We start from the raw sequence: 25,565 nt of genomic DNA, 5'->3' as shown, positions 1-25,565 counted from the left end.
TACCCTATTTGTCACTTCATCCTCACAGAAGCATCAAAGACCTCAGCGGGGGAGGATGGAAACAGCCATAGCCAAAGGAATTTTGTTACTTAGAATATATTTTGGTGCTCATTCCACTCCAAGAAACAGCCGAAGACGGTCACAAAAAAATGGCAAAAACATAATTGTAATGTGATAATACTCAATATGGTAATATGGTAAAAGGTAATAGCATATATCTTCTCTGACGTCGGAAGACAGAGAGGTAAAAGGCCAGTAAATATTTCACTTGCCCGCCGCACGAAGCCGCGCAGTAACACCCGGCACGACCCTCACGGCGCACCCGCTCGGCCATCGACTGCTCCGGCCGCGCCGGGCCCCGCCCGCCGGCGGGCGGGTGTCCGCGCCGAGCTCGATTGAGCAGCCTGTCCCTCAGCTGCCGCCCCGCCGGTGCCGCAGCAGGGGCCGGACGCGGTCCCGGGCCCGCTCTCGATGCTGCGCTGGCTGATCGGCGGCGGCCGGGAGCCGCAGGGCTTGGCGGAGGTGAGGCGGCTCCCTGAGGAGCCTTAAGCTTGGGGCTGGTGTTGCCGTGAGGTCAGGATGCACTGGGCCACGGCCTTTCCCTGTGGGTGCGTCTTGGCCCTCGGATGGGCCGTGCTCCGGGCCGGATCTCGGCCTGCGAGGCAGTCGGACTGATAGAACAGATTACGGGCGTCCTCGAAGAGAAACAGGGGAGCTGGGAAAGCACAGGGACGGAACTCAAGGACTGTGTCTAGGCTAGGCGCTTCAGTTCAAGGAGGACATTGAGGTGCTGGAGCGTGTCGGGAGAAGGGAAACGGAGATGGTGCAGGGCTTGGACCACAGGTCCTGTGTGGAGTAGTTGAGGGAGCTCGGTTGGTTTTATCCTGGGGAAAAGGAGGCTCAGGGGAGAACTTGTCGCTCTCTCCAACTACCAGAAAAGAGGGGGTAGCCCTGGGCGTTGGTGTCTTGTCCCAAGCAACCAGTGACAGGATGAGGACACAATCTCAAGTCGCATCAGGGGAGAGTCAGGCTGAGCATCAGAAATAATTTCTTCACAGCAAGAGTGGTTAGATATTGGAATGCAGCGCTCAGGGAGGTAGTGGAATCACCATTCTTCGAGGTGTTAAAGGACTGGACGTGGCACTCAGTGCCGTGGTCTAGGGTGTGTTTTTCATTGTCTGGGCTCGATCTCAGACGTCTTTCCAAACCTAATTGATTCTGTGAACAGCAGAATGACCGTGCTAAGCTCTTGCTTTGCGGGAGTTATGGTTGTGTAGCTTTCATGCAGTTCTTGCAAGTCCTGCTTTCAGGACTCTGAGGTTGATAATGTAAATTATAGGCAGTAACTTGTTATTTATGTGTCACAGTAGTTTGTAGTAGCTTACCAGCATTTCTTCATAGTACCTCATCCATAAAATATGCCTTGTTATGGAGTGTAGTATATCCTGACATCCTTGCTGCTGCTCAGATTAAGAGTAATGTTACTGGATTAGACGGAGAGATTTCTGGAATTTTCATGTCTCTAAGAGTCTGCTGAAGTTCTCAGCATGGATTTAACAAGAGTTAATTAAAAGTATTGCTGCGCTCCATGCACTTAGTGCTTTTGTAATCTAGACAAGTATGAGGAAATAATTATTTTTCAGCTGCTGTTCATGAGCAAGTTATGCCAATATTATGGTTGACTTTAAAGGTCAGTACTTAATTTGGGTCTGCACCAGGTTGGAATGATGATGTGTGGAAATACCTCTGACTTTTGTCATCAGTCAAAATGTCAGTTGGATTTCAGTGACATTTGCAGGTTTGTGTGCAGTTGTTTTTAGAAGGAGGGTAGGAAATATGATGCAGTTTTCTAAAATGTGCTAGAAAACTGGATTGTTGTGTATCCCTCTCCAAAATATTGACTTTGGCTTTGGTTTATATGCTGTGATTTAATAAAGCATGAGCATAAATTAAGGTGTGGCCCGCTTCTTCCATTCTGTCATTCATGTCTCGGTTAAATCCAATCCACAGGACCTGTGTTCTCATTGTTTTGCTCTCACAGAGTTGGGGAATAATGGTAATAATTTTGCTTCTCAGCTGAAAATCTGAAGAACAAGTATTTCTGCGGGTTAGACTTTCGCCCCCCACTGCATGATGTAATATTGTTTCTTTTAATATTCTTCACCATTAGTTCTTCAGTAGGTAAGAAACCCCACAGCAGTGTGTAGGCGATGGACTTATGGTGTTTGTTTCCTGTGCTGTGACTTCAGACAGATGTGGCATTGCACTGGGTGAATAGAGGAAGCCTCTGGCAAAGCTGTCCTAAATTTGTGAAATGAAAATTTCTCCTTACCCATTTCTTTCTTTTTTTTTTTAAACTGTGGAATCAGAATCTCTTCAGTTGATGGCCAGTTCATCTTAGTCAGGGTGGCTCTATTGGTGGGAGCATTTCAGTGCAGGAGCATCGTGGTACACAGGAGCCAATCTGTCATGCTCCATGATCCATAGATCAGTATTCCTGTGTACTGTCGTATCCGTTTTTTTCATTAATAGCTTTTGAAAATCCCACTTTTTAAATGCTTCACATCTTGGGAAGTTTTGAGGTTGAGATGAACTTTTTTTTTTTTCTGATTACTGTAATGTTGCTTACAGGTCATGCATAAAAATATGCATGATGGGAATAGATTCCATTAATATCGGTATCCAGTTTTTACCTCCAAAAACTTGGTGTTGGTACAGGAGCATCCATGGGAGTTTGTATAAAAAAATAGATTTCTTCAGAGAAGGAACACTCATGTAACCCAACACTTGAGTAAATATTAATGAAGATCTGAAGAGAGCATAACTTGTTGTGTGACATTTCTGGGGGAAAAGATGTTATTTTGTTCTCATATATAAGTACCTTATCAGCACTGTACCTTTCAGTATTCCCAGGCATTGTTAGAATTAAGATTAGACATATTGTTCCAAAAAAATGGCACCATCTTATATTGAATAGGGAGCAACATCAGACTGTAGAATTGGGGTGTTAATGATAGCAATTCTGAGTTTTTCAGAATGGTGTTAAAATTGTTTTCTGAGTGTGTGTTTTCTGACTACAGTATTGCTATACTGAGATTTCCTTAGGATTTTTAAAACTCTCATTTTTTTAAAGGAATGTTTTGATTAGTTTATAATGGATGAACTCCAAGTTATTTAATTTGTTATTACAACCATGCAGATTCTACTTGCATTATTTTAAAGGGGAACTGCTGTCCTCATGTGATTGCACAAAATGAGGAACAGTTGCTTCATGAAATGCATCAGGTAGCACAAAATCAAGATAAAATCACAAGAGCTTCTTTTAAAAATTAAGAACTCTTAATTTTTAAAATAACAGGTTTTTTTCCATCCATATTTGTTAACTATGTCATTCTTGGTTTCTGAAGTATAACATCATAGTATCAATATCAAAGTAATAGAAAATAATTTATTGATCCTGCAATAAAAAGTTCAAGTTTCTGAGGATGACGTGTTTGTCTTTCGTGTGGTGTTACCTGTCGTGTGATGGCTGTACAGTGTTCTGTAATTGCTGTTTTTACAATGTATATTCTGTTGAAGTTCTCAAAGGAAGGACAGTCTTGGAAATAATATAATGTTGACTGTTGTGTAAAATAAATCTAGAGGGGAGAGAGTGCTGTCACTGAGTAACTACGGAGCTATTTAGATGGTTTAAAAAAAGTCTGACAAGTTGTTTCAGAATGTTTAAGATCTTAATTACAAAATAGTTGTCTTGAAATAAAATGATGATTGAGATTGGCAGTACTATTCTGCCTTGAAAGTGCAGTTTTATGCAGTATTTTATTGACCCTGCCTAGTGATCAGCTTGCTCCAAGTGATTGATTGTTCTTTTAATTAATAGTCTAGTTGGGGGTAATTGCAGATGCTGTTATATAAAATGATTAATCATTCTCCATGGTTTTTAATCAGTTTGCTTTGGTGTTTTGTGAATAGAATACCAGTGGGTGATTTATATATTATGGGACAAAACAGCATTTGTTCTTATTTGTTTTAAATATGTTCTTTATATAGAATTTTAAAATTGAACAGTAGATGAAAGATATGAGAGGTTCACAGCCATCTTGTAAGAGGTGTAATTCAATGAAAAACTGAATGCATGGTGAATTGAGTCATGAAGGTGGCTTCACATGACAGCTTATAACTGAGCTGGGTTTTCATCTCACTGTATCAGGAATTAAATTGGTACAAAATGTTTTTGTTGAAAAGAAAATGCTATATCATAATTTAAAATACATTCTGTAGAAAGCTATTGTTTATATGAAATAACAGGAAATTATATTTTATAATGATTTTCATTAAGACAAAATGGTATTTCAGAAACTTTACGCATGGGTCTGTTTGTAGATTGTTAGACATTACGAAGACCTGATGAAAATAATTATGTTAGTACAAAATAAATTTACTTCCTTTTTTATGAATTTTAGAAATCTTCTGTACAGACAATTGGTGAAGAACAAGTACAGAATCCTTACACAGAGCTCCTTGTGTTGAAAGGCCATCAAGATATAGTACGATTTCTAGTGCAAATAGATGATTGCAGGTATGAAATGCCATTTCAAATTGTTTCATAATGTCCTTGGGAATATGTTTGTAAAAATGTAGTAACATTTTAATCCTGTCTTTACTTTTGGGGGTGAGAGCTGGAAAAACTGGTGTTAAGTCAAGGGATGAATACTCCCTTTTCTTACTATGTTACTCTATCTTTTGGCTTCTCTTTTAAGTCATACTTCAATGAGAAAATAATGGTCATAATGTTACATTTCTCAGTACAGATTCATTTGTTTGTAAGAATTGCTTTTAGCTAATTAATTTGTTATTTTTCAGTCTGTTCCTGGTCTGAGTGCTGCCTTCTGTACACGCATAGATTCTCTCAGAACAATATGCAGTTCTATCTGCTGCTGCTCTGACAGGATCCATGTGTTCTATGTTTCTGAATTGAGGATAGCTCAATTGTTTTACCTTCTGGTTCTACGAAAGAGGGTAATAGACTCCTGCAGATGTGCTGTAGAATTGAACATGACATCTTCAACAATGAGTGTTGCTTTCCCTTTCTTTCTGATCTTTTGTTACACTTTCTTTTGTTGCTATAGTACTAAATTCACTTGAGTTTTGATTAGTGCAATTTTTTTAGCTTTGCAAGTTTTGAAGTTTTTAGCTACTTTATTCAGAATGGCTCCTTAGCAAAAGTAGCCATATGCCTAACCTCTGCATTACATGTCTCTTCATTTGATCTGGTTCAACTTGCTATACTTTGAAACCTGATAGTTCCTTTCTTTCTCTCCTTCAGGTTTCAGCTATATATACCTTTCTGTATATTTCCTGACTATCTGTAACTTCTGATGACTGAGTTATCTATCTTCTGAGGACAGAGTTATCTAAAAACTGGAAAACTGGTTAAGAAGATGAAATAATTGTATTTACCTTTGTCACTTAGGAAGTGTGACTGAGAGAATGAATTATGATAGTTGTACAGTACAACCTAGTTTCTATTCTAGTTTTCTCTAAATTTACTGTGCATGTACTTTAATTTAACATAATTCTACGAGAGAAGAAATAATTTTCTGCCTTAAAAGTAAGGTTGTGGAGTCTTTATTCAGTCATAAAATGTAGTGACTCTTGACTGATGTGGAGAATTAAACAGAAAATGTTTAGTGACTAAGAATATAAGTAATAGGCAAGATTAGCTCTGTTAAGGAGCTGTGGGAATTTATATCTTTTACAGATTAGACACAGAAGGGAAATTATAATATAGTCATCAATGCACTGCAAGAAGTTAACATGGTCAAGAGTTTGTTTTATATCCTTGCACTGTACAGCAGGTGTTTTGTGAAGGACGGTTCTCTCTCTCCCCATGCGCATTGGTTGGAAGAGACCATGCTAGTGGTCTCTTCCAGTTCAGAAATTCCCACAGAATCTTATTTTGTAATAGTATATTTATCTATATACATACATACATATACATCTATATACATACATATTTATCTATATGCATACATAAATAAAATTTCACAGAAGACTCCATGCAGGATTTTTAGCTTGCTGGTTTTTATTTTAAATGTCATAAATATATATATATATATATATGTATATATATGTATATATATACACACACACACACACACACACACACATATATATATGTCAGGAAATTTAAATGCATTTTTATAACATATATTTTTCTGTGTGGTAGTCCACCAGAAGATTCATATAAATATGGAAGAATATGGAAGAATCTTGTGTGGTTTCTTCAGTCTTTTTTTTTCTCCAGACAAGTTAGTAAAATAACCCCTTATCAAAGTATGTAAATGTAAACTGAAATGTAAACTGAATATGTGTAATTCATCTTTGTAGAAACACCACAGTTTTCTTAGCTTTCACATGCAGTCTTTAAAAAAGAAGTCTTTTATCATTTTGGGCTTTGTTATTTGGTGGCAGGTAAATTACTAAAGCTAAAATAATGATAATCATTGTAAAACTAAAGCCTTAGTGGCAATGTTTAGGATAGGTTGTGAAACAGTATTTGGATAATGAGTGAATTGTATAGCTAGTTAGTATTCTGACAGTTTGAGGAGTTTAATAGAGTTGTTTCAGTTGTTACTGGCAGTAATTCTAAATTTTATTTATCAAGAATATGGTATTTTCTATATTGTTAAACACATGATAATATTTTTCACTTGATTCTTTTCAGTAAGACTAGTATTGTTACTCAGCTTCTGAAATGTTTTTGTTTAGTTTCTGAAGCTATTCCATTGTGTGCTTTTTGTCAACTATTGTAAGCCAAGTTTCACGCTTCAGGTCTTTAGATAATATCATCTTAGTGAGAATTTTACAGAAGGATTTTCTTGTTTTCTCAGTGGCTCAGCTAAAACCAGTGAGTGGAAAATTTTCTCATATTGGTTTTTGAAGATACTAAATAAATCCTCTATGAATGTAACAGAAAGCTGGTTGGTTTTTTTGGATATTTTCTTCTTTGCTCTTGTACTTTTTAAACATGAAGTAAGGCTCATATTGATTGGAAGATCACTAAAAAAAGCTAAGCCTCAGCAAGAGTCTTCCAAAAACTGGACTGAGATAAAATTGCAAGTAATACTCTAGCATTTGACACATTAAATTAAACAGAGTTCATAACATATTTTAAGAATAGATTTTTTTGTTGATCATTTGACCATTCCTTGCTCCTTCAGGAAACAGACAAGATTATAGATGATGGTGATCATGACTGGAAAAGACTGAGGTGACCCATGAAGACATTTGTTTATAACACTATTGGAATTCTTAAGTCTTGTTCTTATATTAGGTATTTGTTGATAATCACCTATTTAAATATACTATTTCAGTGTAGAAACTGTAATTAGGATTTACAAATGCATGTTTATTCTTTAAAGACTGAATCTGATCTATCTTGTAAGCATTTTTACTTCCGTAAGTATTTACTGCTTTTGCATTACATTGCACTATAATGAAGTTTTCAGTTTGTTATGATTCTTTGTTTGGTTTGTTTTTTTTCCAGGTTTGCATCTGCAGGAGATGATGGAATCATATTTCTGTGGAATGTTCAGGTTAGCTGTCTTTTTTAGGGGTGGCTTGTGTGCTCTGAACAGGGTAGAAGTTGTAGAGAAGAGGTGGAAATGTCTAGGAGCAAAAAAAGCGGAATAAATAAGAATTGCTGCAGAGCGACTGTTTGAAAATGTTTTTCTGCCTAAAAGCAGAAGTGTCTATTAAGCTGTGACTTTAGTTACTCTTTGAAAGGATATTTTGTGTTTGCTGTAAATGCGGAAATGCTAACTCGTAACAAATAAAGTAGCAAGATCCCAACCTTGCCAGTACTTTTATATACATTTAAGATTTAAATACATTTCAGTCACTCTGTTAGTAATATCTCTTTAGTATGACTGATTAATGGAGACCTATCACAAAATTGTATTTAAAAGATACCAAAGTCAGTAGGAATTAAACATTTCATGCCGTGCACGAACATGCCCTTAATTGCTTGCTGTGATAAAAACCTTCATACAACTTTTGAAAACCTTAATAAGACATCAGTTTTAATCATACAAATAGTGCCCTGTAAGTGTGACGCCTGCTCTTTTGCTCTACTGCTCTGTTTCTCCATATTGTTGACAAAACTGTAGAGAACTGATGAGGATTAGACCTAGGTTAAGGAAGGCTAGTATATGAGTTACTTTGTTTAGTGGAAGTTTGAATGGTCTACAGTGTATCAATCATTGAATTGAGGAAGAAAAAAATTGCAGACTTGAAATTAAAATCTTCTGAAAAATTTATGTGAGATTTATAATGGTCAGGAGGAGAGACTTAAAACTTTTCTTTTGAGCATTTTCTGCTAGTGCTTTGCTGGTTTTGAAGGCCTTTTATAATTTTATAATTCTATAATTTGTAAAAGCAAAGGGATTTTAATATTAAAACCCATGTGTGTAAATACATATGCCTAGTATTCTGAGCAGCTTTTAAACATAAAACTCATTTGGATATCCAGCTTTATGAACTGAGTTCTGTTTTCTACTTCTGTAGGACTTCTATTGTGTTTGTTAAAGCAAATCTTTGCACTTCTAACTTAAAACAATAATCCACATCTGTCAAGAAGTTTGCAGTTAAAATTACCCTGTGTTTTAGCTGTGTGTTTAAAATGCCAGTTTGCTTCTGCATGATTGTTTGTAGGGTTTTGCCACTTAACTAAAATGTTAGTAGAAGTAGATGTAGTTGTCTAAAGCACCCACTTGAATCTATAGATAATGTGCATAGTAAATAAATCTGGCAGGAGGTTGGCCATAAATATAAGTCAGGTTTTTTCTATAGTTAAAATTAAAAAAATTACATTTTCAAGTTAGGGTTTGTCAACAAATCTGAATTGGTGTAGTATTTATTAAGAAGGATGATTAGCCAATATTTGCCTTAAAATTAAATGAGTTTAATACAGAATTGTGTTTTTAAGGGCCTTTAGAGGTTTTTTACTCAGAGAGGAATTAAAGAAGTACCACTTCTTTAAACTTAGTCATAGCATATTATTTAATTTTAGGTCTTGAACAGTACTGAAGATAGTAAGTAGAAAATCTTTAAATTTCTTTAGGAAGGGAGATTTTAGACTCATAGTAATTCTTGCTTTAAAAAGTCATTTAAAACATATATTTTGTGCTACTATAGGCATTTTCCTATTTTAACCTTAGTTTTTCATGTTTTCATTTTTCAGACTGGAGAAAAACTTCATGAACTTCATGGGCACACACACAAAATTACAGCTGTAGCACCATTTTCTTCATCGGATGTTACTGAAGAAAAAATGAATTTGATTATAACAGCATCAGCTGATAGAACAGTTATTGTATCCTTTGATCTGGAGAGGATTTAAAATTCTATGGGCTTTTTGTTGTTTTTACTTCTAAAGATAGCACTGACACAGGCTATAGCCATCTCAAAACTTTAATGTTACCCATACCCACTTGGTGTAATTGGATTACACAGTGGTTTCACGAGTTATTGTTCACATGTAGATACAACGCTCACCACAAAAAAATGAATCCATAACAGGCCTTTATGAATATATCATTTAGGCCAAATGTTGAGAAGACTGTCAGAGTTTAGGAGACTGAGTCACTGCATTCCTCTTTCCTAATCTGTCATTTAGTTACCAAAACAGCATTTACATTTATGATACATAGAAACCTTTCCGTTTCCTTAATGAATAAAGACAGGTTTGGGATTGCACTAGTGGCAGACAGGTTCGAAAAGTGTCGTGTTTCCATTCTACTGTAAAGGTACTGAGGAAACCCTATGAATGTCTGTTGTTTTGTTTTATACATTAAGCCAATATGTCTGGGGTCATGTGGGCAGGTGTGTTAGAATGAATAGCATTGATTTATTTAAGAATAGGTACATAATGAATGGCTGAGAAGTGGGCATAATTCTTAATTTGGTTTTGGATCTCTTAATACCTCAAGTTTCTTTTTGAGACTAGGTAGATCAAAGGTAGTGCTGTGACATGGTTTTATTACTGTGTTGGAAAAGGCAACCTACAACATTTAAAGTTTTTGCGCTGTTGATGAAAAATTTAACATATTATTGTGTAATTAAAGATGTATTTCTTAGTGACCTTGATACTGTATTTCATAGTACTTACAGATTTATCTAACTGAAGCTCATGATCATTTGACTGAGAAACTCCCTGAAGAACTTTTGCAGGAGACATATATCTGATTTTTGTTCTGCAGTGTTTGACAGTTCTTCAAAGACTGAATGTATGGTTGTCTGGAGGGAGTGATCTATGTGTTTGGAACCAAAAATTAGATCTCTTGTGTAAGACCAGTCATCTTACTGATGCAGGTAAAAATGGAAATGACTCATTATAGCTGTTAAAGTGCAAGTAAAATTGATCTGTATAATGATGCAAATCCAACTTGGCAAATTCATTTTAATTCTAATGATAACATTATGTATTAGAGCCACTCTTTATTTTTTTAAATGTCAAATTTAATAGTTTCTGAACTAAGACCACTTTTAATGTTCTGTGCTGTGTGAATTTTAGCATATCTCAGATCTCAGTAACTGTACATTATCTTGGACTACAAGGCTAGAGCTCAGATGCTGATTTTTGTGTTTGCTGTAACATGTACCAGATCCTTTGACTGGCTTTTGGTGCGATTGAGTGGGAGTTTTATTATATTTCTAAGTAAAGATTTGTAATAGCAGAGCAGCAAAGATTACTTTTTTATTGTTAAGAATCAGTACTCAAATGCATGTTTTGATAGGAATATAATAATCAGAAATCACTGTCAATCATGCTTTTCTGTTAATAAACTTCTATATTATCTGTCCATGTGAAGAAAATTTTGCATGTTATTGCTGTACTTTACCAAGATGCTTATGAAGCTGTGAATCACATTCAAAAGTGGAATTGATATTGGCCTTATTTTTATAAAGTAGTGGTAGGCAAAGCCTTCTGAATCCTTGAGAATATTAATACTTCTTGTGGTTCAGTATGAAATATCATGCTAAATACCAATTGGACTGTGGTGCTTAGTAGGAAGTGCTATTTGAAACTTTGGTACAAGGAATCAACAGAATGTGTGGCATGGACTCTCTTTTCTGTCCCAATCTCTGACTTCCTTTGTGGGGAAAGAGGTTGCTTATTCCTTGGGGAATTTTCCTCTAATGGTGCTTTGGCACAGGGTGGGAAATTCTGTGCAGGATGAAAACAGGTGATAGCAAGCTGGGTATTTCATCATATGCTTTATTCTTCTTTGTCTTACTTTGCACATTATTTTAGAATTGTGCATACTTGTGGTAATATCGGTATCTAATTTTGGTGCTGCCTGTATTTAGAGCTACAATAATTGTCATGGTGTTTTTAATACTGTCCAGCATTGGAACATAAATATCTTAATTATATTTAAAATAAAAAGATCATTTAATTTCAGCTTCACCACAAGTTTGATGTTTAGAATTCTGCTTGATTCAAGACCAAAACTCCTGACCTTACATCTGTTTGAGATAATCTGTTCATTTCTGATGCCATTTAACTTCAGACAATAGACTTTGGTTTTGATAAGTGGAAAGAAGATTGTTAAGAACTTTATTAATAAGGAATTAGCAGTTTGTTTTGTTTTCTTGTAATCAATCAAAGTCCTTTTCCTCCCTTTTTTCAAAGGCATCAGTGCTTTGGTTGAATTGCCCAAAAATTGTGTTGCAGCAGCAGTTGGCAAAGAGCTAAGTGAGTATCTTGCATTTTGCAGTGTTCATGATCCTCCATAACAGCTGCTTGTCAGAGATATGTGTGAAGGGCACTGCTGAAATTGTATAGGAAAAGTAAATCGTATTAGGGTGTAGTCAGCAACATTTTTTCTTTTACCATTGACAGAGAGGAGACTGTACTAATCTTACTCAAGAATTTTTTGGAAACATGCATGACATACAAAACAAATCTTTTCTATATTTAGAATCACAGAATCACTAAGATTGGGAAAGACCTCCAAGATCATTGAGTCTAAGCTTTGACTAATCACCACCATGCCAACTGCCATAGAACTAAGTACCATATCCAGTCATTTCTTAAGCATTTGCAGGGATGCTGACTCCTCCACATACCTGGGCAACTCATTCCAATGTCTAAGTACCCTTTCAGTGAAGAGATTCTTCCTGATGTCCAACCTGAACCTCCCCTTGAACAGCTTGAGGTCACTTTCTGTTCTTTTGTGGCTTGTGGCCTGTGAGAAGAGGCCAATGCCCTCTTTGCCAAGACCTCCTCTCAGGTAGTTGTAGGAAGTGATAAGGTCTCCTTTTACTCCATGCTAAACAACCCAAACTCTCTTCTCATAAGACTTGTACTCCAGACCCTTCACCAGCTCTGTTGGTGTTCTTTGGACACACTCCAGCACCTCAATATTTTTCTTGTAATGAGGGACCCAGAACTGAACACAGAACTTGAGGTGTTGCTGTTGTGGTCTGACCAATGTGGAGTACAAGGGGACAATCACTGCCCTGGTCCTGCTGGCCACGCTGTTGCTGATACAAGCCGGGATGCCCCTGGCCTTCTTGGCCACCTTGGCACCCACTGGCTCATGCTGATCAAGCAGGACCTGTCTTTCTTAAACTCATGCTGTCTGGGCCTGATTCCCTGGTTGTCCTGTATGTGCTGTGTGATCACACTCAAGATAATTTGTTTCATCATTTTACCTGGCACTAGGGTTAGGCTGACTGGCCTGTGGTTCCCTCTATCCTCCTACAGCCAGTCGTGTAGATGGGCATCACATTAGCCAACCTCTATTTGACTGGGACCTTCCTGGTATACGAGGACTGAAGAAAAATGATGGAGATTGGCTTGGTGAGCTCTTCTGTCAGCTCCCTCAGTGTTAGAGCCACCTGTCCAGATCTGATTATGGCAATTGACATTTTGTTCTTCTGGAGAAGGTCTGGAATTGCTTACCTGAGCTGTCAGATACTCAGATTCTCTAGAGCCTCCTTATTCTGGGATATGAACTATGAAGTATTGATGATCTCTAACTATCCAAGGCTATAATGAGTAGTTTTTATAGCACCCTTGAGATAGAAAAGAAATTCCAAGACTGATTAAAATAAAGTCCTAATTTCTGACAATATTGGTTGCCTTACTAGAGGATATTGCATTGCTTTTGAATATTAATGTTTTAGATAGCTAAGTCCTCAAGAAAACACATTTTACTTTTAGTAACTTATCCATAAAGGTGTCTGATACTTTTTTCTTCTGGTGTTGACCAATTCTCTAAATTTCAGAGTTACTAAGCTGAAGTGTTTTATCCTGTATTTGCTGTGGTTAGGAGGCCTTAATGGTAACACTAAAATAAGTGCTTCCTATTTTTTGATTATAAGTAGCTCTTACATGGTCTCACTTACAATGTTTAATTTGTGTCTCTGAAAATGTTGTTTTATTTAGACATAGTTCCATCTTATTCCAAATGAAAAATCTTATTTAGACAATTTTTCTATCTTTGAAGTAATTTTTAGGCTAAGTGCTTCTAGCAGTGGGTCTGAAGGTTGGAGTATCCTTGAAGTAAAGCGCCTTGCTGACCATCAGGATAACATTTCATCATTAGTCAGTGTTAATGGTAAGAGTAATTTTATACTATTACTTTTTTTGTTACTTACCAATGGGATATTTCATCTATGGAGTTTTTATTTGAACCAAAGTTTTAACTGGAGTGAAACTTAGTAACTAGTAGATGTACCTTTTTGTGTACCTGCAAAAATAGTGATATGACAAAATATAATTCCTTTGTTTATGGATTGACAATGAAATGAAATCAGACGAGTTGTAATGTAAAAGAGCAAAGTCATTGATGGAAGTGGAACTCTTGGTCTTTCTATTCTGAAAGTTAAAAATGCTACTTTTTTTGTCTTGTTCCTTCTTATTCTTAAAATGGGACATGCAATGCCACATCCCTTGAAGCTATAGTCCTAAGATAACTGGAGATTCTGATTGTGCAGATGTGAGACTGCATATAGATCCTCTATAGAGAGGGTCTGGAAGCTGATACGATTTATGCTGCTCATTTGGGTAATACTGAACTAATACCTGAAATTCTGTCTGCTCTGCTTCAAGTATCAGCCCTTTCTACTTTTTTCTTCCCCTTTTTTTTCTTTTTTTTTTTTTTTTTTTTATGGAGCAACATCACAGCCAGGAAAAGGCTGGTGGCATAGAGAGTGTTTATTTATCCTTGGTTGTATCTGTGTCTCCCTGGCTGGCACAAAGGGACTATGTTACAGAGGTAACAAGAGGCTGGAAAAAAAAAAACTTGGGTTCTGTTGTACATGTTTCTGAGCTTAACTGTTGCCATTATTTTCTTCTTTTTGATTATGAAAGGCAAGCAGTGTTTGCCTTAAAAAGGCAAGATACTACCTGCATTAAATACTGTTGTAGAAGTTTCTTTCCACATGTTATGAACAGTCATGAGTAGCAACTTCAATATTGCCATTAACTCATTCATTTAATTTGTGATCAGTATTTCCATTTATGGCAAAGACATACTTTATTGTGTCTGGGGGATGTCGGGGGATGCTTCCCCAAGGAATAGAAGGGCTTTGTAGCTAGAAATGAAGTTCAGCACACACTTCCGGTGGTGTTCCTTGCCTTTACAGCTCTGTGCTGTGCACTGTGGCCAGTGAATGTTCTCCTTCCTAATTCTAATTTTACATGAGCACTTGTCTGAGCTATGTTAGGTAATTAGATGAGTATTTACTCAAAGAGAGGGGTTTTTGTCCAGTCAGTTATGCACTGTACATTCTACATAGGTTTACATATAAATGGGCTGTCTTCCCTTTCTAGTGTTTTAGCTTTGTGTGAAATTTCTTTTTTTTAATATCATGTGATTTCTATGTGTTTTTTTTTTCCCTTCAGATTTGACTTTTGTGACAGGTTCTCACATAGGTGAGTTAATAGTTTGGGATGCCCTTGACTGGACAAAGCAGGCGTCTGAGTGCAACTTCTGGGACTCTGCTGTCCATCCAGATGTACAACCAGAAATAAAGTTATCCCAAAGCCCACATGAAACATCAGTTCAACACTTAACATCTGATGAGGAGGTAAAAAGCTTCAGAGTAAATTGCTTTAAGTAAGTTAAGATGATCTTACTGCAGAAGACTGAGTGGTTTATATTTTAAGTTTCCTTGTTAAAATATGAGAGGCTTCTTTTAAATCTGCCCAGCTATTTCATATGGTGAATAGTTTTTATATAAAATATTTGCTGTTGACATATGAAGGGTTTAATATATTGATGGTATGGAAACTAACATAATGGACTGTCACAGCAGCATTTCTTTTTGACTAACAAAAATTTATTACTGGTTTAAAATACCTCTAGAGAAAAGTAAAAATGGGTTTGTGTTTTAATGACATGCATCTTTTGCATTCCAGTTTCTGGAAATACAGTTTTCTCAGTAATGCACCTGTTTGAGCAGTTATAGATGAGGTTACTATGAGAATACTATGGGGTACTATTTAAGAGCAGGCATATGCCTATGTAAATTGGTATTGCTCTTTCTGTTCAGGTGGACTATACAGAATTGTATACTCAAATGTTTCCAAGATTCTGTCTACTATAGTCATGCTTTAGAGATAAGTTCTTGGTCAGAATACTCAGAACTCAGTTTTCATACAGCAAACACTAAAAATACTCAGGTTGATATTTAATTTTGTGAAATGTTACCAACATTTCACAAAATTTAATGTGGCAAAATAAAAGATCTTTCATTGTTGAGGTACAGTGGGATTTTGTTTGGGGCATGTAGGTCCGTTATTGAGAATGATTAAGAAAGAGATTGTTGGAAATGGATTCAGATATATAAGCTGTAACAAAATAAAAACTGTGGAAAAGCCTGCGTATAGGGTAAGGACCAAACAGTCGCCTGATGCATTTGCCTCTTTCTGAATAGAACTTTCCTAAAACCCTGATGAGAGAATATTGTGGGATGTGAGGGGCTGAAAAAGATGCGGTTGCCCTTAAAGGTGGGATATCCAGTGGTTTTGTTTTCAATGCTTATTCCTACAATGAGCAAAAAATGAATTTTATTTAGTTCTGTAATTTGGCTTTAGAACACTTGCTTGAAAGCTACATGTGATGTGTTTTAAAGGAGTAGGAAAGAATTTGAGGAAGGACAGAAGTTTTCAAAACATTCAATGAGAAGTCTAGGGCTGCTGTCTTCCTTTCATGAAAGTAAATAAATAGGTGTGATATTTTTTTTTTCCACTGTGAGTTTTGAATGATGGGAAGAAAATGTGGTTCTAGTGTTGCATACCAAAATAGAAGGTGCTTTTAAGGTAGTGCTGTCTGTATTGTAAAGCTCCTTAAGGAGCTTAAAGTATGGTGCAGAAATGTATTTGTCTAAGATATTTTGTTACCTGCTATCTCAAAGCAGAAGACTGCTCTTCATGTTAAAAAAATAGTGTAAAATATATATTTTCTCTGTTTTTCAGACTTGGTAGTTAGTAGTTGGAGAAGATACGCTTGTCTAGTTTGACACTGAGCTTGTAGCATGATTCAGAAACAAATGGGGTGGTAAAGGTTTTCAAAACTAGGAAACAGTGCTAAAGAAGTGTATTGATTGGTTGGTATCCTTTGTTTCTGCTTAGACTGTGAGGAACGGGATAAAAATACAGACATAAAATTACTGCTTATAATATAGGATTATTTTCCACATTTACTTTTTAAAAATCCATCTCTTTTTATAACTTGCTAATTTCATATGTTTGGGATAAAGCAGTAACATGAGGACAGAAACAAGCTAGGTCATAGTAGCATTGGAAATCCATTATATGCAAGGTGATCTTTTAGTATCTGCTTCTGTAAGTTGTTCTATTGAATTTTCTTTCCAGTGTGTGTTTGCTGCTGTTGGGAAAGGCTTATACGTATATAATCTTCAAATGAAGCGTGTGATTGCTTGCCAGAAAACTGCTCACGACTCGTCTGTGCTGCACATTGAGAGGCTTCCAAACAGGTACAAAAAACATTGTACATTTTGTTAATGCAATAAAGAAAAGCAAAACTTGGAAGGGTGACTAGAGACAGACTGCAAAGGTTCATTGGATTTCTAGGGCAGGGACTTGATTTTGAGTTTGAGCTGCTTTTATTAGGTAGAGCTTGTTTATCTGATTTTGGAAAATTTGTCGCTGTAATTCAATGGGAAAGCCTATATTCCAGTATGACTGGTACACAGGCTGAAAATATCTCAGCTATTTTCAAAATCAGATTTGATGAAGCACTTTTGTTTGTATTGTATAATTAAATATATTTATTTAATTACATTAAATAAATGTAATTAAATATAGCTTAATGGCATTTTTCTAGAAAGCAAAGGCATATAGCATATTCAGACTATATTTTTCATTAAATATTTTATAACACTTGAAATGTTTTAACAAAAATTAATAACTTTCAATTTTTGTTTCTTAGTGCAGAGTTTCTAGCTGGAACTTGTTTTGACAGCTAACTTGAACAAGTTACTGCATATATATTTATATGCTGTAATATACTATAGATGATAGTATTAGATCCTGTTATGTTCTTGTTCAATGGGGCAAAATCTGCCAGAAGATAAAAACTGAGGCCTTGGTCTTGTAAATGCATGTGTTCTAAGATGTTCTAAATGTGTCATGAAACAGACAATCTTTCCTTTCATAATTTTTCTGTAAGAAAAAATAGGGCTTTGCTTAATGAAAGTAAACTTAAAGAAACCAGTTAGAGGAACTGTGTTTGCAGAGTCTAGACTGGTTGTGTTTTGGTTTACATAGTGGTATGCTTTTAATATGGAGTTGAAAAGGTTTAATTTTTTCCACTTATGCTAAATGTCTGTTATACTTTGTTCTGCTATAATGAATTCTGTTTTCTGTTGAACATCTGTACACCCTGCTACATTTAAGAGTTCTAGTAAACTTGTATGGAACCTGAGGCACTTACTGTCTCTCATAGAAGCATCACAAGGTGATTTGCACAGGTAAGTATGCATGCTAGTGTTGCTTATCAACTGTTTTTACAGGCAGCTGATCTCCTGTTCAGAAGATGGCAGTGTGCGCATTTGGGAACTCAGAGAAAAGCAGCAGCTGCCAGCTGAACCAGTTCCGACAGGTTTGCTAGTAGTGGGGAGTGAAAGGAACATTTAAAACCCCAGTATTCACTATATAGGAGTAGAGAGGCTTTCAGGCTTTGTAAAGAGAGATAATGTCTTCTGTTTAACCAACTGATTACAGGTGCGGGAGGGAAACTGAAGAGTGGGTGTTCCAGTCCTCCGAGATCTAATATGGGATGATAGAAGGTCCAGCTGAAGCAATTCTGTGCCATAAAGCTTACTTACAGTTTACAGTTATATGAGCTGGTTAGAAAAAGAAAAAAAAGAACTGACAAACCTTGATCCTTTCCTCCTTGTACCAAACAGTACTGAATTCTATACCATATAGGAGTAAATAGTTGCAGGACCTTGTGATGAAAGCTTGCAGATAAGCAGCTGACATCAAAAAAAAGCGTTTTCCACATCTCTTCTTTGAACTTGGAATTATATTGGGACTTAGTTTGGAGCTGTATCCAAACTCAAATACTGCCTCTGGGTACTGCAGTCCTCAGAGCTAGTTGATTGTGTTACAGGTTGCATTTTGCCCAAGTACAGACATTCACAGAATCACTGAATGGATAAGGTTGAAAGGTTCTACAGTTAGTCATGTGGTCCACCCTCCCTGCTCAAACAGGGTGATCCTGGAGCACATGGCACAGGATTGTGTCCAGATGGTTCTAGAGTGTTCCCAGCAAGGGAGACTCCACAACCTCTGGGCAACCTGTTCCAGTGTTCAGTAACCCACACAGTAAAGAAGTTCTTCCTTTTATTCAGGTGGAACTTCCTGTGCATCAGTGTCTGCCCACTGCCTCTTGTCCTACTACTCACTTCTGAGAAGAGTCTGGTCCACTGTCTTGATACCTCCCTTCAGACATTGATAGACATTGATGAGGTCCCCTCTCAAGGCTGATCAGGCCAGTGTCCTCAGCCTATCCAGATGTTCCAGTCCTCTCATTATTTTTGCAGCCTTCTGCTTGACCTGCTTGCTTGTCCTGAGGAATCCGGAACCGGACACAGTGCTCCTGGGGAGACATTGTTAGGGCTAAGTACAGAGGCAGGATCACCTTCCATGACCTGCTGGCAATGCTCTTCCTAATGCCAGGATATCATTGGCATTCTTGGTCACAAGGACACACTGCTGGCTCATGGACAGCTTCTTGTTCACCAGGACCCCCAGGTCCTTCTCCACAGATCTGCTCCCCAGCAGGTCAGCCCCAGGTGCCTGAGGCTGTTCCTCCCCTGGTGCAGGACCCTTCATTTGCCTTTGTTGACTTTCAGATGGTTCTTCTCTGCCCAGCTCTCCAACCTGCCGAGGTCCTTCTGAAGGGCTGCATGGCACTCCAGGGTGTTGGCCATTCCTCCCAGCTTTGTGTTCTCAGTGAATTTGAGTGCTGAGGAGGCATGTTCCACCTTTTACAAGTCAAGGATTAACGAGTTAAACAGTTCTGAGCCCAGTATTGAACCTTGGAGGACCCTGCCAGTGGCAGGGCTCCAACTGTGCCAATGATTTTGACCCACTGGGATCTGTTGTCGAGCCAGTTCTCGAACCACCTCACTCTTTACTCATCCAGCCCACATCCCTGAGTTTGTCTGTGAGGGTGCTGTGGGAGACAATGTTGAAATCCCTGCTGAAGTCAAGTAGACAATATTCTCTACTTTCCCCTTGTCTATCCAAGTAATTGTTTCATTGTAGAAGACAGTTAGATGGGTCAAATATGACTTACCTTCATTGAACTGTATTGCTGCCTGTTCCTGATCATCATCTTGTCATCCATGTAGATAGAGATGGTCTCCAGAATGAAGTGCTCCATTACTTTCCCAGAGATTGAGGTGAGACTGACTGGCTGGTAGTTTCCAAGGTCCTCCTTCTTGCCCCTTTTGAAGATCAGGGTGACATTTGCTTTCTTCCAGTCCTCAGCATCTCTCCTCATCTCCATGACCTTTCAAAGACGATTATGAGCAGCTTTGCAATGGTGTCCACCAGCTCTCTGAGCACTTGTGGATGCATCCACTCAGGGCCCATGGACTTGTGAATGTCAGGTTTGCCTAGATGGCTTCTAACCTAATCCTCCTTGACCAAGGGAAAATCTTCCTTCCAACATTCCTCACTGTCTATCAATATCTGAGAATACTGATGGCTGGTGTTGGCACTGAAGACTGAAAAGAAGTACAGTACCTGACTTCTCTGCATTCTGGTCTGCAGGGTCCCTCCCTCCATTTAGGAACAGGCCCACATTATCCTTAGTTTTCATTTTGTTCTTGATGTATTTGAAGAATCCCTTCTTGTTGTCTTTGACACCCTTTGCCAGTTTTAATTCCAGATGGGTCTTGGCCTTCCTTGTCTCATTTTTACTTACTCTTACAGCCTGTCTATAATAATATCAAATGGCCTGACCCTGCTTCCATCACCTGTGCATTTCCTGCTTATGCTTGAGTCATGACAGTTCCTTTGTAGTACTTGCAACTCTTTGACAAGCTCCCCTGCACACTGGCAGTTGTGGTCTTTGACAGGTGCTCTGGACAGTATAGTTCATATCAAGGACTAGGAACAGCAACATACCGTTGCTCTTCTGTAGGAATTTTTTTATTCAAGGTGTGAATAATTTTCTTGGTGTATCTCATTTACTTAGCTATTAATCTCTTGTTGGTAACTTTTGAAAATGTATTTTTGCTGTCTGGGTTGGTTTAGGAACACCTTTTCAGGAATATTCTGTCTTCAGCTTTGCTGGTGCTGATCTGCATAGTGACAAGTGGTATTTGGTTTCACATTAGAAATTTATATCTTCTATGAATCAAGATGTTTGGAAAAAACCTTAGGGAGATATTGCTGTTGATTTGCACTCTTTTTATTCAAGGGATCCCCTGAGAAGCTGTTCATCTCACCAGTTATCTCCTTTGCACCAGGGCCATGGTTTAGCATAATTCTAGTTTTATGTGCTGATAGGGCTGAGGGAAGGATTGGGAATAAAGTCTGAGCTGCATTGTCAACAGAACCCAACCTCCTTACTTGTGTCAGTACTGTTACACAGTTCTGGGGGCTGTGGCTGTGTACTTTTGTGCAATCTAAACATGTGGAATACTATCTTTACACCCCACATTTGTTGATGGTTTTTGCTGAAGGAAGGAGGCAATGAGCTAGCACTTAGAGGCTGTAGTGCAGAGCATACAGAGGAGAGATTGGTGCCTCATTTTTGTGCTCTTTGCACAAGTAATAATTTAGGCGGGCAGAGCAAAGATGAACACCTGCATAAACGTGTCCTGCATCTACCTTTGCTGTTCAGTTCATTCTTTTTGGAAGTCTTTGTATTTCTTCCTAAATCTGCGTATTATCTCATCCAGGTGTGTAATTCAGCATGTTTTCTAAATTACATTGAGTTGGACAAGTAGCTATGTTTCCTTCTTCCCTCAAGATGAATAATCCAGAGGCTAAAGGGCTGCACAGTACAGTGCTTCTGTCTTTGCCTTGCAGAGTGTCCTGCTTTTAGATTTTATGTGGCTTTTGCAGTTCTCTCTTTAGCTAGAAGAAATAAATTGTATTTGTGATTTTTGTCAAAATAAGAGATGTTTTTTTCCCCTCTCAGGGTTTTTCAACATGTGGGGATTTGGAAGGACAAACAAGCAGGCAAACCAAGCTGCTAAGAAGACTCAGGAGAATACACCTGTGTATTTCTTGGAGCTGGTTGGTGACTTGATTGGTCATTCATCAGCTGTGCAGGTAGGTCAGCTTTATTAAGAATGAGAAAAAGTGAGTGTTAGTAAATAACATAAATTTGACAGTGTTTTTTGAACTGTAACTTTTGACCATCTGGCTCTAGAGGCTAGGGGCACATTTTGTGGTATCTTTAGTGCAGTGTGAAATAATACATACTGACTTCATATTCTAATACAACTTGCTCACTGATGCCTGAGGACTGTGTTTGCGCATAAATGCTAGAGATAATCTGACAGACTATTTGGCTTCATTTAGAGACTGCAGACAATACAGCTGGGAACTGTGAACATGACCCAGATTTCATCTGAAGTTCACAATCTAAAGAAGGGCTCCTCCAAAAAAAAAACCCAAGCCAAAAACACAGAGTAATTTCTTAGCCCTCTGTGGTGTGAGCATTAAGGAGGTCTTTAGGTCTTATAACTTAAGCAGTACCACCAGTATTATTCCATGCTTCTGTCTGCCTAAAATAGTGTGTGTTCATTTTAAATGGCATTTCCCCTCCACACTTTTCTGTCACAAAGTATTGGAGTAACAAAGCACTTTGTTACAGACAACTTCTACATAGGTTCTTGGCAGGAGCAGGGAGAAGGCCAGCTAGAAGAGGATGGTGTGGTTCTGGAGTAGCTTTGCTCACAAGCATTCATGAGACAGACTGGATTTCAGACTGCTGCTGCTAAAACCTGAAAGCTTTTCTTTAATAGCTAAGGTGAATCTTTCTGCTAAAGGGATTTCTTTAAGGCTCTCTTTCCCTTTCTGCCATCTTTCTTTTGAAAAAACTGTTGGAGGGGGTCTTATCCACTTGGAAGGTTGCTATCTAAGCAAAAGGACATAGTGCATAATTCAGCAAGAGACATAAAGAAGGTGAGAGGCATACATGGGGTCTTGGCTGAGACGCAGAGCAAAGGAGTAATGGAGATGATGGTGGATGTGATTTCCTGCAATTTTCTACATATGGAAAATTCTGACGTCTTGGAAACTCTTGGAAGATGGGAGCTGTTGAGGAAGAAAATGTTGAGTAGTGATGAAATGTGATGGCCAAGACGAGGACTTGGCAGACTATGTCTACTGGAACCCTGTAGCTATTAAGTGACCATTCCCAAGGGAGGTAGGCTTTGTCTGAATGTTTCCCCAGACAGATCCCTTTAACAAACTGAAGAAATAAGGCTTTTCTGAGCATGCCATAGTGCCATCACTGGTTCCATTGGCTGTCATATTGAACTGCAGTTAGTGGTTAATTTTAGGCAGTCTTGTGATGATCTCAGAAGTCAGGGGTTAACTCATGATTTGTCAGGTCCATTGGTCTTGCAAAATCCTTCCTCTGGTCTGTACTTCCTTTCAGTATTGTGTTTCTAGCTTGTTTGACTTCCTCTGTGTGACTAGGCATGTGTCTGTCACAGCTGTTTGTCCTTTGGTCTTTCTAGGCCTGCTGCTAGCACTCTACTGTTTTGTAGGGGGAAGAGGGGACAGTGTACCCAGTGAACAGACCGCTTCTGTTCCCAAGAAACCAGATCAAAGTTCGTGCAAGTCATTCACTTTTCTACTGCTGACTTGAAACAAGTTTCTTTAGAATTCTGTCCTTTAACTTCCCTATCTGTAGGGCGTCACTGCTTTTTTTAGATGGAGATCTTTCAGTATGAAGTGACTAAAGAGTTTTTGTGTAGCAATTTTATGGCATCTCTAACATACAGTATGTAATTTTGTATTCTTGTTTATAAGCAGAGCCATTTCATAAACCTATGTTTGTTTAGTCCAGCTATACACTAAATAATTAAGCAAGTTGACCATCTCATGCAAGCATCATGGTAATAATAGTTGTTTCATTGCAGATGTTCCTGTACTTTGGTGAACTGGGATTGGCTACATGCTCTGCTGACCACCTCATTATTTTGTGGAAGGATGGTGAACGAGAATCTAGCCTCCGCAGTTTAACACTATTTAAAAAATTGGCACAAAATGGTGATTTGCAGCTCAAACTTTAAATTGTTTGAATAGAGGCTGTATATATGTAAACTTGATGTGTTTTAAACATGAGTGTAAAGAATCTGGGAATCTGACTACTAGTAGGGCTTACACTTAATGTCATGTATTATATTGGAACATAGTTACTCTTCTCAGAGGGGGATTTTGCATTTTGTTACACTCTGTCAGCAGAAATGGTGTTCTCTTGAAAGACTGAAGGTAATGATGACTCAGTAAATAGTTTCTAATATTATTCCAAATGTTTAAAATTATCATGGGTGAATGTCAAAATTAAGAATTGTGAAATACGTTAGATGGATCATAATTAAAGCAGTTGAGGGCATCCACAGTGCCGTGTGCAGGAAGAAGGCATGGAAAGAAATCTGCGGCTTCCTGCTCTATTTAAATTATTTCTAGAAGCTGAACTTTCCTCACTGATGGCTCAGATTTGTGCGTATACAGAAAGCCCTGAAAGAAAGCATTCTCAAATAGAAATTTTGCATTTGAAGTTAATATTCTGCACCAATGGTGAGAAAAAGAAAAAAAGGTAGGTAATGCCAGTTTGTCAGGTTCTAATTTTTGGCAAACTGATGTACACAGAAACTGTTTACTAGTAGTTTCTGCAGTTTTAGTTGGATTAGCCTACATTACTGGAGTTTATGTAGCATTACCATTACACCACTACCAAGTTTAGCGTGCAGTGTGATTAGTTTAGCTTGGTCTTTCCATAGTTCATTCATCAAATTAAATTTTATCTAATAAAAAGCATTTGCCTTACCATGCATTTTCAGAATATAAATCCTTTCTAAAGTAGTAGGAGTTGATATTTCAATAGTAGTGAAACTGTGTTTTGCCATATGAGTACTAAATTCTCAACTGAAGTCTGACTTCAGAGAAATCTGCAACAAGTTTGTAAGGTAAATAGTATTTCAGGGTTAAAAAAATAAGTAGTTAAGTGCACAGGTACTAAGAGTGTGATAGCAGCAGCTAAACAGGAGAAGGGAAAGAAATGCAAACTAAAACATAAAAAACCACAGCAACAAAAACACAAAAGCAAAAAACTAATCAACAGACAAACAAGTAAATAATCCCCTCTCCCCCCTCCCCGCCAACAACAACAAATCAGAAAATAAAACAAAGTTAAACCCAGAACTGACACAAAGAAAGCATGAGGGAGGACAAGATAATGAGTGGTACATTACTATCTGAACAGAGAAGAGCTAGGGAAAAGGGAAAGTTTGGGAACTTAGTGGTCATAAAACTATGTAGAAGAGGGTGCTATGTCCTCAGGTCTACTCAGAAGATACAGTACTTAAATGGTGTAGGGATAAATCTTATATAACTGTGCAACTTTTCAGTGTCACCTCTTCCCTTTGAATCAATGATAATTGTTTTCAGTACTGGAAACTACATGGCTGTAATTCCAGACTTCAGATACAGTGGTTGCAGTAAGCGCCATTAAAACAAAGGGCTAAGCAGATTCTTGCAAGAGCAAGAAACTCTGGGAAGATGGGAGCTGTTGAGGAAGAAAAAGGAGAAGCAAAAGGACAAAGCTCCTAGCTTCCTAGAAGAAACCAAGAAGCCTTTTAGACTTGCTTCCTCCAGTAGCAGTGAGCTCTTTCCTTTCTCCTTCCACTCAGAAGCCCACCTTTGCCTCTTGAGTCTTATTATGAGACTATAATCTTCTCTGGAATGGAGGGCAGAGGGGCAGTAACATTTTGAGTTGCAATTTTTCCCTACCTTAGTCAGGTTGTACAGCTAATCTTACTTG

The 25,565-nt window shown here is 37.8% G+C and overlaps 1 protein-coding gene across 1 annotated transcript; it reads left to right on the top strand.

The window, feature by feature from the left end:
- Positions 1-381: 381 nt before the first annotated feature.
- WDR41 (WD repeat domain 41) lies at positions 382-24,571 on the top strand. Its single transcript, XM_059837176.1, has 13 exons — positions 382-522; positions 4,464-4,579; positions 7,550-7,598; positions 9,245-9,376; positions 9,747-9,809; positions 10,263-10,374; positions 11,699-11,761; positions 13,521-13,631; positions 14,921-15,105; positions 16,895-17,016; positions 18,055-18,143; positions 21,705-21,838; positions 23,662-24,571. Exons 1-13 carry the CDS (start codon positions 472-474, stop codon positions 23,812-23,814), a joined length of 1,380 nt encoding a protein of 459 aa, XP_059693159.1. The 5' UTR covers positions 382-471; the 3' UTR covers positions 23,815-24,571.
- Positions 24,572-25,565: the final 994 nt, after the last annotated feature.

Source organism: Haemorhous mexicanus, chromosome Z (assembly GCF_027477595.1).
Source record: "Haemorhous mexicanus isolate bHaeMex1 chromosome Z, bHaeMex1.pri, whole genome shotgun sequence".
NCBI classification, from domain to species: Eukaryota; Metazoa; Chordata; class Aves; order Passeriformes; family Fringillidae; genus Haemorhous; species Haemorhous mexicanus.
Note: the sequence above shows the minus strand (reverse complement) of the source record. Positions and strands in the feature narration are given on the sequence as shown.

What these genes read in the sequence shown, in the direction of transcription:
- WDR41 (XM_059837176.1), top strand. Translation starts at nt 472, where the DNA reads ATGCTGCGCTGGCTGATCGGCGGCGGCCGGGAGCCGCAGGGCTTGGCG. An exon ending in ATCATTAGTCAGTGTTAATG is followed by an intron (nt 13,632 to 14,920) that starts GTAAGAGTAATT and finishes TTTTCCCTTCAG; the next exon opens with ATTTGACTTTTGTGACAGGT. An exon ending in ACTTAACATCTGATGAGGAG is followed by an intron (nt 15,106 to 16,894) that starts GTAAAAAGCTTC and finishes TTTTCTTTCCAG; the next exon opens with TGTGTGTTTGCTGCTGTTGG.